Source organism: Phocoena sinus, chromosome 7 (assembly GCF_008692025.1).
Source record: "Phocoena sinus isolate mPhoSin1 chromosome 7, mPhoSin1.pri, whole genome shotgun sequence".
NCBI classification, from domain to species: domain Eukaryota; kingdom Metazoa; phylum Chordata; class Mammalia; order Artiodactyla; family Phocoenidae; genus Phocoena; species Phocoena sinus.
Genome location: NC_045769.1, coordinates 9,096,385 through 9,111,223, shown reverse-complemented (window position 1 = coordinate 9,111,223; position 14,839 = coordinate 9,096,385). Strand labels below are relative to the sequence as shown.

The 14,839-nt window shown below is 43.6% G+C and overlaps 2 protein-coding genes across 23 annotated transcripts in view; one reads left to right on the top strand and one right to left on the bottom strand.

Moving 5' to 3' along the window:
• SP110 (SP110 nuclear body protein) overlaps positions 1-8,379 on the bottom strand; it is a 42,040-nt gene extending 33,661 nt beyond the window's left edge. For all 3 annotated transcript variants that reach the window (XR_004350628.1, XM_032636606.1, XM_032636607.1), the window contains exons 1-5: positions 8,143-8,379; positions 5,688-5,835; positions 3,945-4,113; positions 1,537-1,803; positions 49-132 (exon numbers count right to left, since the gene is read on the bottom strand). Coding sequence is in view for 2 of the 3 variants with exons in the window: in XM_032636606.1 (XP_032492497.1) it covers positions 49-132; positions 1,537-1,803; positions 3,945-4,113; positions 5,688-5,825 (658 nt within the window). In the remaining variant the exon portion in view is untranslated. The remainder of the gene's footprint in view (positions 1-48; positions 133-1,536; positions 1,804-3,944; positions 4,114-5,687; positions 5,836-8,142) is intronic.
• Positions 1-14,839, top strand: part of LOC116756319 (nuclear body protein SP140-like) — an 87,828-nt gene that overhangs the window by 3,139 nt on the left and 69,850 nt on the right. For 3 of the 20 annotated variants that reach the window (XM_032636603.1, XM_032636600.1, XM_032636591.1), the window contains 2 exons: positions 119-221; positions 12,041-12,181. In XM_032636603.1, coding sequence (XP_032492494.1) covers positions 12,150-12,181 — 32 coding nt within the window. In that variant the 5' untranslated portion in view covers positions 119-221; positions 12,041-12,149. Of the gene's footprint in view, positions 1-118; positions 222-8,225; positions 8,391-9,585; positions 9,671-11,836; positions 12,009-12,040; positions 12,182-12,926; positions 13,124-14,839 lie in introns of those variants that run through there. The other 17 variants (XM_032636602.1, XM_032636598.1, XM_032636604.1 and 14 more) reach the window with 13 other exon arrangements.

The following is a 14,839-nucleotide window of genomic DNA, read 5'->3' as shown; positions in this document are numbered from 1 at the left end:
GTAGATGCGAAAGCTAACACGAGCCTAAGTTGTCCAAATCAAGATTACCTGGCACGGGGCCTGATGGAGCGCAGGACATCTCTTGAGTGTCTTCCTTATCTTTTATTTGGGGGATCAGGTTGTCACTGGACACTGAGCAGAGGAAGAAAAGGAATTTCAGATCCGAGGACCCAAGAGCAGGAACCAGAAGTGGGAGGAACAAGAACAATCTCTTCCAGCAGGTAACAATGTTGGGCCAACCAAGCACCAAGGTCCCTCGAGGGTGGGGTAGAGGGGGACAGGGAACAATTATTTCCTTTCTTTTTTTTCTTTTTTGGTTGTGTTGTGTGGCTTGCAGAATCTTAGTTCCCCCAAAAGGGATCGAACCTGGGCCCATTGCAGTGAAAGTGCCAAGTCTTAACCACTGGACTGCCAGGGAATTCCCCAATCATTTCCTTTCAGTCACTTACTAATTTAATAACACAGGCACTTTTTTTTTCCTTTGAAAATCTAGAGGATGGACTCTTTCATTGTTACTGGCTTCTGGTTATGCTAACCTTATTTGGATGGTACTTTTTAGATGGGTGGAGAAAACATCCGGACCAAATAGGGCCCTTTATTCTCCGTATTGGAGAGCTCAGAACCCATGATACCATTTTTGACAGCGGCCAATAATATTCCACATTTACATTTAATGTAATCAAAGTCCTTTATCCTGATGGTTGGGGGAGATAAATGACACAATTTTAGAAGCTAATCAGGTCCAGCAACCTTTAAACATTTTATCATCTTTTCTAATAATTTTGATAACCTCCAAACCATATAAAAATGAATATGGTTGAAACTGAAAGGTCCCTGTAATCAGAGGGTGAGCAGTCAGTAAGCACTGAGGGTGGGTGTGTTGCACAAGTTACTTTCCAGTTCAGAACAGTGTGTTTTGAGTGTTGGTTTGACAGGGCTCTTGGACGTGATAGCATCAAAGTGGCTGTGATGGCATCCCTGACAAGAGGTCCTGAGCCGTGCGTCGGCCCCCCTCTCGTTTTTTTCCTTGTCACTCCCAGTTCTTTTTCCTGGGGCTCCTGCCACAGCCCTCTTGGCTTGTAGGTGTGTGTCCTCCCTTCACAGCCACCTTGAGCTGGGCAAGTCGGCCCCAAGCAACACTGCCTGAACAGGAATGGGGTAGCTTGGGCGTCTCTTGTGAATTTTCATCACTTATTTGGGATATCAAGTTGTCATTGGTCATTGAAGACAAGAAGAAAAATCACAGGTTACAGGGACAGGGTGTCAGGGAGGAGAGTGGAAAAAATGTCAGGGGCAGGCAGAGTACCAAGGGCCAAAGGGCAGAGGGTTGGGCTGTTCAAGGGATGAGAAGCAGGTGTTCTGGGTTCTGGGGCTTACCCAGGCCCCTGGCAGTGCCCACATCCTTCTTGGAAAGAGCTGTGTATGGTGGTGCATGCATGGGAAGGAGTAGATCAAAAAGACAGGACCCTGAGGTTCTAGGGCCACAGGCACCCTAGGCTGGGGCTGCACAGGTGTTGGACAGGGTCTGTTTCTCACCTGGAGTGAGCCTTCCTTCCTGGATGATTCCGGGGAGAGCCACGGTGAGGTCAGCAGGGCTGGGATGCTCGTGCAGGATCTCAGCGCTGGGCTGGGCAGGTGCTCCGGGCTCGCTGACACTGGGTGAGCAGGGTGGGCGGCTCGATGGGGGGTGTTGGCAGGTGGGCAGCGGCAGCAGTGCCCAGACGGAGCTCCTTCCTGCTGGGTTGGCTGCGGCTTCTAGAGGAATCGTTGTGATTCTGCCCCACCCTCTGTTGGAAGTGACAACTGGGATTGGCGAAGGATCACACATTAGTACCTCGGAATTATTTGGAGAAGGGGATTTCTTTATACTTGACATTCAATAGGACAAGGGCATGGAGTCTGTCACTCTCTCACAGGTGCGCAGAACTGAGTCATCATCATCATCGACCATTTGTGGCCCCTTTAGATTTTCTTTCTTCAATTTGAACATTTAGTGCTATAACACCTGCTTCTAACCTCTGATCTCATACCAGAGTGGTTTCACACATGAAGTTGAGATTGACTTTGTACCCAGGGATTTATTTTCTTTAGTTTTGGCTTCAGAATTTAGACAATTACGTACAATGTTATAATGTTAAATGTCATCCTTGTTTTAAGAAATAAATATCTCACACCTCCCTGGAGCAAATAAGAGACAATATAAATTCCTTCGCACAGTGTATCAGGACCTCTATATTCTGGTTTCTGCTCATTTCTGCAGACTCGGTTTCCATGTCTTCTCACCTTGCACCCTGTGATCTGGCCACACCAAACTTCTCTCCCATCCCCAATACCCCAGGCCCTGGGCTTTCTGCATGCCATTCCCCTGCAAGGCCAGGGTCGGGTTTCTTTTATGATTCTACTCTATTTATTTCAGAAGTAAAGTTGTCTCAAGCAGTGAACAAAAAGAGGAAAGTAAGGCCAGATTTTGGAGAGGGTCCTAGAGCAAAATCGCAGAGTTGGATCCAGAAAGATGCTTGAACTCAGCCAGGCCAGGGGTGTGGGGTGGGTTGGAGGTACATATCAGTGTGTGGGTCCCTCTGACTCTTAGATTTACTTAGCCTGGCCTTTGAGCACATATTTCTCCCAGCACTGCCCTGATCCTGCCAAGAGCTCAGGCCCACGTGCAGCTGTGCCTTCTCTTTTGCTGCTCCCTTAGCTCAAGGAATCATTTCTCCCTTTGAGGAGGAGCCTCTTAATGGGAAAATATCAAAGACCAGATGAAGAGCCATCAACAGTGGTGACTCCACTAATAAGAATGTCACAATGCAGTGTGATCTCCTGGTCCTTCCCTTGTTGTTCTCGGATAAATGAACCACGTACTTTGACTCAACTAAGTGATTTTACTGCCTGCTCCTCTTACTCTTGCTACTTTCTTCCCAGCAATGTCACTGCTCTTTTTATACTCCTTTACTTATTCAGCTCTTTCTCTTTCCTCAAGGAACTTCATTCTCTACTTCTTTCTCATACTCTCTCTTTCTATCTCTATGTCCACAGTTCCCCTTCCTTCCTCTTTAGCTACCTTTCTTCCCTCCTCTAGCTTTACAATCTGTCCTCCAGCTGTCCTAGTTTAAAATAGTGACCATAATCTTGGAACCTGATTAGGAGACCCAAGTAGGACTCTTGGCTCTGCACTTAACAGACAAGTAACTTTGGGAAAGTTCTTCTGAGCCTTAATTTCCTTATGTGTCGTGTGGGGATAATAATGATTTCAAGGATTGTTTTAAAGATAACATAAGATAATCATATAAAGTGCCTAGGATAATGCCTGGCACATAGTAAGCACTCAAAAAACAAACAAACAAACAAAAACCAAACCAAAACAAACCAACAACAAGGACCTACTGTGTAGCACAGGGAACTATACTCAATATCTTACAACAATCTATAATGGAAAAGAATCTGAAAAAGAATATATATATATATATATATATATATATATATATATATATATATATCTCTGAGTCACTTTGCTGTACACCTGAGGCTAACACAACATTGTATATCAACCATACTTCAAAAAAAAAGATACTTATTATTATCCATCCCTATCCATTTCTCTTCCTCTCTAGCTCTCCTTGTCTTTCTGCCAGACTTGGTCTCTGTCACTTTATGCATTCCCTTCCCTAGAGACTGTCCAGTAGGCTAAATTGTACAATTTCCCCCCAACTCATAGAACAGGTAAGACAGAAATGTTTGTGTCCTCTAGAAATTCATCTTAAAGAACCAGGGCCAGGGGCTGCTTTTCCTGTCACACTTGTGAGAGAGAATGGTCCATCTCTTCCCAAAGAGAAAGTGGGCAGTTCAAGTGCATGTTCCACAAGGCAGAAAACCAGCCCAAACTTTTAGCGTAGCAACTTCTATCATGTTTCTACAGCCCCAACGTTATTCAAGAAGCCTCATACCCCTTTTGAAGCTCTTGAGGGTCGTCATCAAGTTGGGGTATTCACTCAGGTTTATTCGGCTGAACAACGTCTCCAGAAATGACAGACTAAACGTATTCTCCAGTTGAGTGAGGATGTTGTACACGACCCTGGATACAGGGACCATATTTCTATAGGCTTCCAGAGATTCCTTTAAAAGCGAAGTAAGGGATTATTATAAATGGTTATAAAACGGAATGGAGATTTATTACACACTTGTGGTTTTCTAAGCTGTAAGAAAGTGATTCTGCTCTCTTAAGAAGGAATTTAGTGCAAAATGTCAATAGTAAAATTCTCTAACGTAGAGAAATCACAGTTCCACATGTTTACTTTTGGAGCTTCATATATATATGGATGGTCACAGGAATTCAGCATTCTTGAAAATAAGGTTCTTGTGAACCTTATTTTAGGTATATTTGAGGGAAGAGAGAAATGTTAAGGAAGGAAAGTGGAGTCAAAGGCTGCTACTGTGTAATTCTCCAAGGCTTTGGGCAGGACTCTCCAGCAATGGACCTAAGAGTTGGTCACAAGTGGCAATTCTGTGGATTGCTTGTCAGCCTCTGCTCTCTCTTTCCGTCTCTCTTGGACTTGAAATGGCCTAAATGGGAAATCAGAGAAGTCCTCCTGATGAGAGGTTGGCCAAAAGGAGAAACATGGCAGGAGAGAATCAACTACAAAATACTTATTGAGAAATGACTAGGCTCAGTGAGCTCGTCCTAGGGTACCTAGCAACAGATGAGACCAGCGTGGTGCTACCCGTGTTGGGGGAGAGGCACTGTCAGGTGGAGAAGACGGGCATTAAATAATAAACACAAATTTAAAAAATACTCAGTTCCTATTGATAGCAGTGTTATGAAGGGAAAGCATGGATTGCTATGGGGAAGAATAATGAGGGGGTCTTAATTAGATGAGTGGGCCAAGGACCCTCTCTGAGGAGTGACATCTGAGTTATATGAAAAAGGGTTGGATCCAAACAGGCCAAGACTGGGGGAAGATTGTTCTACCAGTGCTAGCACTTTTCTGGGCTTGGGGCTCAGGAAACGCTTTAAACAACCAAAATTATATGAAAAGAGTGCCATTTCTGTCCACATAGCCATATCTCCCACTGCCTGTCTTGCTTCACCTCAGAATGGACTGTGGGTCACAAGCTCTTAAGCGTTGAGATGGTACCCTTAGTGGGTTGAATGGTGCCTTCTCATATCCAAAGATATGTCCACTTGAAACCTGTGAAAGTGACCTTATTTGGAAAAAGGGTCTTTGCAGATGTAATTAAGGATCTTGGGATGAGACCATCCTGGATTACGGTGGGCCCTAAATCACAGGGACGAGTGTCCTTGTAAGGGAAGAGAAAGGGAGAAGACACAGAGAGGAGAAGGCAGTGTAGAGATGGAAACAGCGAGTTAAGTGATGTTTCCGTGAGCCAGGTTTACCACGGATTGCTGGCACCACCAGAAGACAGGAGAAAGTCTCGAGAAGGAATCAACCCAGTCAACACCTTGAGTTTGGACTTCTAGCCTCCAGAACTGTGAGAGAACACATTTCCTTGTTTTAAGCCATCTGGTGTGAGGTCACCTACCCTGGACACCTTCTTTCCCTGGTAATGACCATTTTTGTCTGGAACTTCCAAATTCTAAAAGCCCTGGGGTCTTGTGGTTTGAGACCTCAATGATCCGGCATTCTTGGTGGGGGCTGGGTTGCCATGGCAAAGCGGTCAATGTGACTTACCTGGTACAGTCTCTCGGTGATGAAGAAGTTGTCTCGGAGACCTTCAAAGAAGGGAAATGGCTTGTTTATGGCATAAGCAATCTCCAGCTTCTGATGTATAAAGTGCTGTAGAAGAACCTCTTTCAAGGTCCTGGTCATGGTGAATCTCCTACGGAAGAGGCACAAGAAGAAAAGAGAAGCAAAGACTTTGAGGAGTTAGGGGAGCTGCTCTCCGTGTTGTACAGCATCTCGAGACAGGCATCCTGGTCCCAACGGCATCCCTTAGCAGTCTGAAAAGCCGCATCTGCCAAAAAGACTCATGGGTATAGGAAGCAGTGACAGTGCCCAGCAACAACAGAAGCTGAAAGTGACCCACAATGTGACATTGAAATCCCAAAGGGGCTGCTGGTACTAAATAGAGCTACTATTTACCGTGTGCTTCCTGCATGCCAGACTGTGTACCTTTAAGGGTTTCACATGCAGTAACTTATTTGATCTTCACAAAACCCTTTCAGTCTGGATTGCACCTATTTATATTGTCAAGGACGCTGAGACAGAGAGAGGTTTAATAACTCGCCCTAAGTTGCAAAATTTGGAAGTGGTAGAGAGAGACGAATTCCAATTTTCTGGTTCCAGGCGTGTAGTCTTAAATACTATGGTCTGTGGCTACATTGAGCTGAGTTAACCAAGATTGCCGGGACTCAGTTTAAGTATACACTAGCAATGCTCACACAAAAAGGAACACTCAAAGACGAGTAGGAAGATGGAAACCTGATAATATTTAGAAACTTTATTAAGCCACCTACAATCTCTGACACGCAAACAGGCCTGACATAAATAAGGACATGAAGGATGTGAAAGGCATGATTAGCAAAGGTGACTTGACTGATTTATTTTATGTATCAATTTCACATCTCAGAACAGACATGTCTTTTCCCGTGCCCATGCGACATTACAATATTTGACCATTGGTAGGCCGTGAGAAAATATTGATAAATTATAATAGGAAGAAAATGTACCTATGATATTCTTGACAAATTGTCAAGAAAAGGGAGTCATTAACAAAAAACTTCGATCACCTAGAGATTTCTTTAAAAACAAAACAAACATGGATCCCATTTTTCCAACTTCACCTTGTGTCGAAGAAAAAGTTGAACTGTTAATTAATGACTATTTCTAGGGATTTAATCCCAGTGGCAGATTGAGCGACCCTGTCTCTTCCTCCTCATTCCCAAATAGTTAAGGTTAACAGGAAAAAATATACATTGTATAAAACAATCATCCACAACAGTACTAGAAAACAAGAGACGATGCCATAGGGGGTCTAGAGTTGTGATGAAATCCTAGAAGATAGAGAACAGATGGGAAAGAAATCTACCGTTCACGATCTGCATAGGGGAAGGATATTGCAAAGATCAGCACAGAGCCAGAAAACACCAGAATGAGCACATGCTAAGAAGAGGAAGGGGCCCTGGATGACTAATTATACTACAGCGTTCGGAATAGAACATCCTCCATAACCCTCATTCTTCATCTGTTATGATTGCCAAGGATGAACATGAAGCACAGAGAGGTTAGGCAACTAGCCCAAGGTATCTGGTGGCAAGACAGAGCTCATCTGACCAAAGTCCCATTTCTCACTAGTGCATTTTACCATGTCTCATATATGAGCATTCAGGTTTGTATTACGTAAAAGGGTCTGAGAAATGAATAGGTAAAGATAAACATTCAGTGCAAAAGACATAAACAGGCAATTGAATCAAATGCACAATTAATATGTAAAACACATGGTAAGTCACTAGTAGTCGGAACAGTGCAAACAAAAATAATTTAATAACGTTTGCCTATCAAATTAGTCACGATAAAAATAATAGCAATGATCATAGACAGTCCTGGTGAAGATGTAAATAGGTCCAAACTTTCTGGAGGTTAACTTAGTAATCGGTACCAAATACCCTAAAATATGTATTCCCTTGAGTCCTAAATTCCACTTCTGGGAATTTATTTCAAGAAAATTATCATGAATGTGCTTAAAGAAAAGATATTAAAAAGTTAATACACTCTAGAGGAAATTAAATGTACTCTCCTTATTTTCTCTTTTCCACTAGCTTCCCAACTACCTCTAGTCACTTGTACAATGAATAATGGATGAGTTGCCCTTTGGCGGCAGAGTGCAGGATCACTCTGCATGGACAAGGAAGGTACAGAGCAAATCTCAAGTTCCATCCACAATAACAGGCTAGAGTTTAGGGAAAAAAGGACTGAACTGTGTATTTGCTCCCCCTCTTCATCCGTCTTCTTTTTAAGTCTCCTGTTAAATCCCATATCCCCTCTCTACCTCTTTGGAAAACATTATTTTACAAAGAAAGAGCCTCACAGTTTAAACTGTTGAGTTTCACCCTGCGGCTGCTGCCAGGGCCTTAACTGTAAAAGCCAATCACCAAAAGTGAATAACGCAGCCGAGACGAAAACCCACCTGGACGCTGAGATTGCTACCTGTTCCTGCCCCCTTCTGGGTCCAGGGGCTGGCCGGGGATGGCTTCTGGGAGACTGAGAGAAGGGCAGGGAGATACCAGTGGACGAAACAGGAAGTCTGTGCTTTTCCACACACGGTGAGGGCCTGGCTTCTGAGGAAAGGAAAGTGAAAGTAATTGGGCAGATCGAGCAGAGCTAAAGACAAGGCCGCACGCAGTGCCTGCAGCCTCCCTCCACCTCCGGAAACTCGTGAGATTCCCAGGGCATTTGGGGGTGGGGGCGGGGGTTGCTGCCTATCGGGCTCATCCTGGGGAGGTGGGTACAAAGGGGAGGAGGCATAGGGTCCAGCCCCAGCGTCCCCGGGAACTGGGAATCCACCATCTATTGGCCTCCTTACCCACTTTTATTTCCCCAGGACGCGTCCTCCTTCTCTACTTTTTGGGGTGATGAAAATGAACCTAAACTGAATTGTGGTGATGGTGATTGTTACACAACTGAATACATTTACTAGAAATCATCAAACTTAAAAAAACAAACAAAAAGACAAAGGGGAGGTTTGGTGACTCAGAAATGCCTGTACTTTGTCAGGATAAAATGATTACCAAAGAAAATTGAAATCAAAGGAAACCTGAATATAAACTGATATCATGCAGTGGTAGACAGCAGAACTCCAGGCAGGAAAGTGTGTCGGAGCCAGGCTGGCAGTTGGGAGCTGGAAGTGTGTGGAAACTGGATCTAGGGCAGAACCAGGGCCAGGAGAAGACTCTAGGGCAGCCACTCCAGGGAAGCAGGGAATGCCCCCTCTATACATCCGATTAAAGATTTCTAATGTGTGTTGGCATGTAGGATCTGTGAGAAACCCTTTAATGTAGAAATCTGTTTAACTTTATTTAAATCAATGATTCTCAAATGTATTCGATCCGTGGGTTCCCCCTCCAGGACACCTATAAGGTATCCTATCCCTCAGAAAAAAAGATGGGAAACAACAGTTCTAGGGTCCAAGAATCCTTGAAACTAAGGCTAACCTACATTGGGCAAGAGCTCAATTTTATTGACGTATAAAATGCATTCAACTTAAGTGTGCATGTTGATGAATTTTAACAAATGTATCGGGTTGTCCAAAGTGTTCATTCAGGCTTTTTCATAACATCTTAAGGAAAAAGCCAAACGAAGTTTTCGGCTAACCTGATAATTACAACCACAATTAAGATATAGACCATTTCCATCACCCCAGAAAGGTCCCTTGTGCCCTTTGCAGATAGCTTCCTCCCCAACCCAGCGTCAGGCACTCACTGATCTATGGTGTCTATGATATCTATGACTATCACTTTTTTATGACTACAGATTTGTTTTGCCTGTATTAAAGTTTTACATAAATGAAAACACACGGCACGCACTTTTTGATGCATGGCTTCTTTTGCTCATCATAATGTCTGATCACCAGGATGTCACCAACATAACCGATCCATGTGATGTTCTTTGAGAGGTCCAGGTGATACAGATCTCTTGGGACTATGTTACCACAAAGGGTGGGTGAGTTAATATAACCGCAAGACAAAACTGTAAATGAATAATCTTATCTGTCAAGCGAGAAGGAAAATGGTTTCTGATCCTCCTTTTTAATCAGAATGGAAAAAAACACATTTGTCAAATCGATGGCCACATACCATGACCTGGGCTGGGGATCTTTCTGCCTGGACTGCCTATTTTCTGCTTTCAGTCCTCCAGCCTTCTTATAAATTCTTTGAGCTACCCAATATACTTCTAAGAAATTGATTTTCTGTCTGAGTTAGTCCGAGTCAGTTTCGGTTACTTGTACCTCCAAATCCCAACTGAGTAAAAAGTGGGTAGCAGAGAGTGAATTGTGGGCAACAGATCTTCACAGAAATGTCATCCATCTGGGATGGGTCATCTGGCCTGGTAGTGAGCATCCCACTAGCGCTCAAAGATGGGAGTTTGGTAGACTGTGGCGAGTTAATAGCAAATTAACTAATAGCACTGGATTGTGATCAGGACTCTGCAACTCACACCTATATCCCAAGTGTCAGATCTCAGCACACTTAACGAAGTGGAAAGACATTTTTCAGATGGAAAGAAAGCGCTGACTCGCCTTCAGAGATTATCACCTCCTTGACCTAAATCTGGGTGGGAGAACAGAGCAAGGAGGCAGGTCAGAATCTTCTCATCCCTCAGGTCTTACGGAAGAAAAAGGAGACAACTCCCCCCCTCCATTAGGAGCCAGGGATCAACTGATGGTTCCTCAGTGGGCTTGGCCCAGGCATCCCTGATCTTATCCCAGAGAGAATGGTTCTCTAGTGAACACAGAGAAAAAAAGACAGTGGAAAACAGAAGCTACAGTTCCTATTGTTATCTGGGCTAATGCAGGATACTGCCAAGTAAGATTTTCTTGTAAATTTGACAGCAATACCCTGTAAGTCCTAGTCTTACCACCATCAGCTGAGGAACACCAAAGGCCTTGTGCTCATAAGCAAAGAAGCTGGCATATTTATGTCAGCTGGTCTACTCTGTGTCAGGCCTTGTCGGGGACGTTATGCCCAACGGAGGCCCCAAAGCTGGGAACAGTGGTGTCCAACGGAGACGTAGCTTACTAGCCTCTTTGCCCACCAAAGTGAGGGAGAGAGAGAGGCAGGCAGTCCCACGTGTGTGTAGCAGCTGTAGGCACACGAACGCTGCCCACTGGCCTCATCGTGTGCTGGAATCTGTCCCAGCCAGATTTGTGTTCACTTTTTTGGGGGAAAGAGAACAGACAAGGGCAGAAGCGTAGAAATCTTTTGTCCCCTCCACTTGGCAAACATATTTATGCAAATTTTCTAGCACATCTATAATGAGCCAGAAGAAGACAGATTCAGTGGAACATACTTTCGAAACATACTACTTTGAGGCTTCCCAGCTATCACCTACTTTGGCCCACGGCCCTGACCAAGACCTTGGATTCTACAGATACCTTGACTCCTGTTCATCTCTGATTTGACCCATTGCCCTGCCTGGATTTCTAGTCTTCTGGTTTTGTTTATTTATTTTATTTGTGCTTTGCTCCCATTTCTTTATCTTTCAACTTTATGCTGATGTAGTGTGTTTTTCTCAGTTGCTTCAAATCCTTTGCAAAATGAGGGTTGGGTGTAAGTGAAAAAATTATGTGCAAACATAAATGTAACACACTTGTTAGCTAGCATCATCACATTGTTCTTTAAGGTGTAGGTAGTCTCGGTTCCAAACTTTTCCCCATCTAATGAGAAGCCCGTCACTTTCTTTGAGATTTCAGTGACTATTTGGAGCTCAGTTTTTTCCCAAGCACTCCTGGCTACATTTGTAAAGTGCCCACATATTCAAGAAAACTTAGACTTGCACATCAGGCTTCTCTGCCCAAACTTTGCACTTCCTTCTGGTTGTAGGAATTGGGAGGGTTCTTTCTGGCCTCTGGTTGCTTTCCAGAAATTTGAAGAATATTTTCCCCAGCATTTCGGCTCTCTCCAGTCCTGTGTCTGAACACTGGGTCTAACTCGTCCAGTCCAGGCTCACTACTGTGCTTGGCCAGCCCATGGGCCTAAGAGAAGATCTGAAATGTCTGCCTTTTTCTTTTTTCGTCTTACAGTCACCTTGGCAAGACGCAGGAGCAAACGTGGCATTTTCTTCCTCCCCGTCGCCACTATGCCATGTCACCTCAAAGCAAATTTGATCTGTTTGAGTTCAAGAGACTTTCCTGCCCCCTTTCCTTTGCGGGAACAAGTGGTCCCCTCTCTTCCGTGGATGCCAGGAAATGGCCCTGCTCCTCCTCCCACCCCACCCCCCGGGGCTGAGAGTGGGCGGAGGGAAGACCAGCGTGTTGGTGCAGCCACAGTCACACAGGTCAGCTATTTCACTTTCCTTTTACCCTTTAGGTGCCGCACCCGAGGGATCCATCAATGGGCAAACTTTCTTGTCAGAGCTCCTGGAAAAGACAGAGGCAGTGAAAATCTAATCAAGAGTGATCTTAGGCCTAAGGAGAAGATGGCAAGTACAGGTACTCCCATCAGCTGCAGGTTAGTCCTGGCCTCCTGTGTCCAGCATCTACACTCATTATTTCTGTCTTCCCAGCCTCATTCTATAGATATAAACAGAATGGATGACAAATCAATAAACGGTGAGGAAGTAAGATTTCAAAAATTGCAGTGGATTAGCCAGCCGTTGCAGTGGAAACTTAAGGACACCCTGACTCACATCACCTTCTTCTTTTCTTGTAACTGCCATGCAGCTGGGTGGGCACTGTTGGAATTCCCTGGTCCCTCTGGGGCTTGCTACAAGGCTGGATGATTCCTTGTGGCCTCTGAGCCCTCTCATTTCCCCATAACCTCCTTGATCCCTACCTCCAAAGACAGGTCTGTAGGTAAGAGTCTTTTCAGAAAAATTTACATCCAAATGGGACTCCCAACTGTTGTAAAACCTTTTTCTAGTTTCTGGATAGTGGGGGGGCCAGTTTTGTCAGAGCCCATCTGTGTGGCCCTGAGTCTGAGAGTCAACTCAGGACCTCTGAACACCCAATTGGAGGAACTGAAAGTAGATGGGGCTCAACATGCATGAATGCAAACAGGCAGGGAGGGAGAAGGTGCTTTTTTCTATTCTGGGATGTATTACACATCTGGTTAGAGAAGGAGGGAAATTTGTCTTTTAAAAAGAGAAGATATTATTGTCAATCATCAATCCATTATTGTTGGTAAAAATTAAAGCAATATTAAAATGTGTGAAAACTCCTCTAAGCTGGGGCTATTTCTGGTGCTGGCTGGGCCCCAAGAGGGCAGCGGCATTGCTACTGGCAGCGGTGCAGCCTGGCAGGTCCTTAGCGCCCAGCACCCTTTCTCTTGGAGGCTGACAGTGCGTCCCGCCTCTGCTACCCACCTGTACCTGAGAGATAGGAAGATGAGCCAGTGGAGCTCAAAGTCCAGCCAACCTTTGGCCTCCAGTCAGGAAAAGAAAGGCACTGAGAGGTGAGGGTGGGGTGATGCTGACCTCATAGAATGACTTAGGAGGTGTTACTTCTGCTTATATTTTCTGGAAGAGATAATAGTTGAAATGGTTTGGTAGAATTCACTTGTGATACCATCTGGGCCTGGTACTTTCTTTTTTGGAGAGCTGTTAAGTTTTGATTCAATTCCTTTAATAGATATAGGCCTATTCAGATCATCTATCTCTCTGATCTCTCTGTGTGAGTTTCGGCAGTTTGTTTCTTTTTTTTTTTTTTTCGGTACGCGGGCCTCTCACTGTTGTGGCCTCTCCCGCTGCGGAGCACAGGCTCCGGACGCGCAGGCTCAGCAGCCATGGCTCACGGGCCCAGCCGCTCCACGGCATGTGGGATCTTCCCGGACCGGGGCACGAACCCGTGTCCCCTACATCGGCAGGCGGACTCTCAACCACTGCGCCACCAGGGAAGCCCAGTTTGTTTCTTTTAAGGAATTTGTCCATTTTATCTTTTATCAAATTTGTAGGAATAGAGTAGTCCATAGTATTATTTCTTTATTATTTTTTAATGTTCGTGGGACTAATAGTGATTGAATATTCGTGGGACCAATAGGGACTAAATTGGCAATTTCTGTCTTCTCTTTGTTTCTTTGTTAGCCTGGCTAGAAGTTTATCAATTTTATTGATTAAAAAAAATCAGCTTTGGGTTTCATTAATTTTTTTCCTAATGTTTTCCTGTTTTCAATTTTATTGATTATTACTCTAATTTTTATTATTTCCTTTCTTCTGCCTGAATTAGGCTTAAACTTCTCCTTCTTCTCTAGTTTCTTCAGAGGGAAGCTTAAATTATTGATTTAGCTCTTTCTTCTGATACATACATTTGAATGCTACACATTTCTCTCTAAGCACTTTTGTGCTGCGTTCCATAAATTTTGTTAAGCTGTGTTGTCATTTTAATTTAGTCCAAGTTATTTTTAGATTTCTCTTGAGACTTCTTCTTTGATCCTAGAAGTATGCTGTTTAGTCTCTAAGTATTTTGGAATTTTCCAACTCTATTTCTGTTATTTCTACTTTAATTCCATTGTGGTCTGAGAACATAGTTTTTCTGATTTCTTTTCTTTTTAATTTGTTAAGATGAGTTTTACAGCTGAGAATGTGGTATATTTTGGTAAATATTCCACATGAACTTGAGTGGTGTGTATATTTTGTCATTGTTGAATAGAATAATCTGTAAGTGTCAGTTAAATCAGATTAATTGATGGTGCTGTTCAGGTCACTGTATTCTTACTGACTTTCTGCCTGCTTGTTCTACCAATTACTAAAAAAGGCCTATTGAATTCTCCAACAACAAGAATGGATTTGTCTGTTTCGTCTTGTAGTTTTATCAATTCTTATCTCATGTACTTTGATGCTATTTTGTTAGTTGCCTACACTTTGAGGATTGCTGAATCTTCTTGGAGAAATTGACCCTTTATTTTTATACAATGCCCCTCTTTGTCTCTGACAATTTTCCTTGCTCTGAAGTCTTTCTCTGAAATTAATATAGCTACCACAACTTTCTTTTGATTAACGTTGTCATGGCGTATCTTCAGCCCTTCACTTTTAACCTATCTGTGTTATATATTTTACAGTGGCTTTCTTAAAGGCAACATATAGTTGGGTGTTATTTTTTTTCACTCTGTCAATTTCTGTCTTTTCATTGGTGTATTTAGACCATTCACATTTAAAGTGATTATTCATATGGT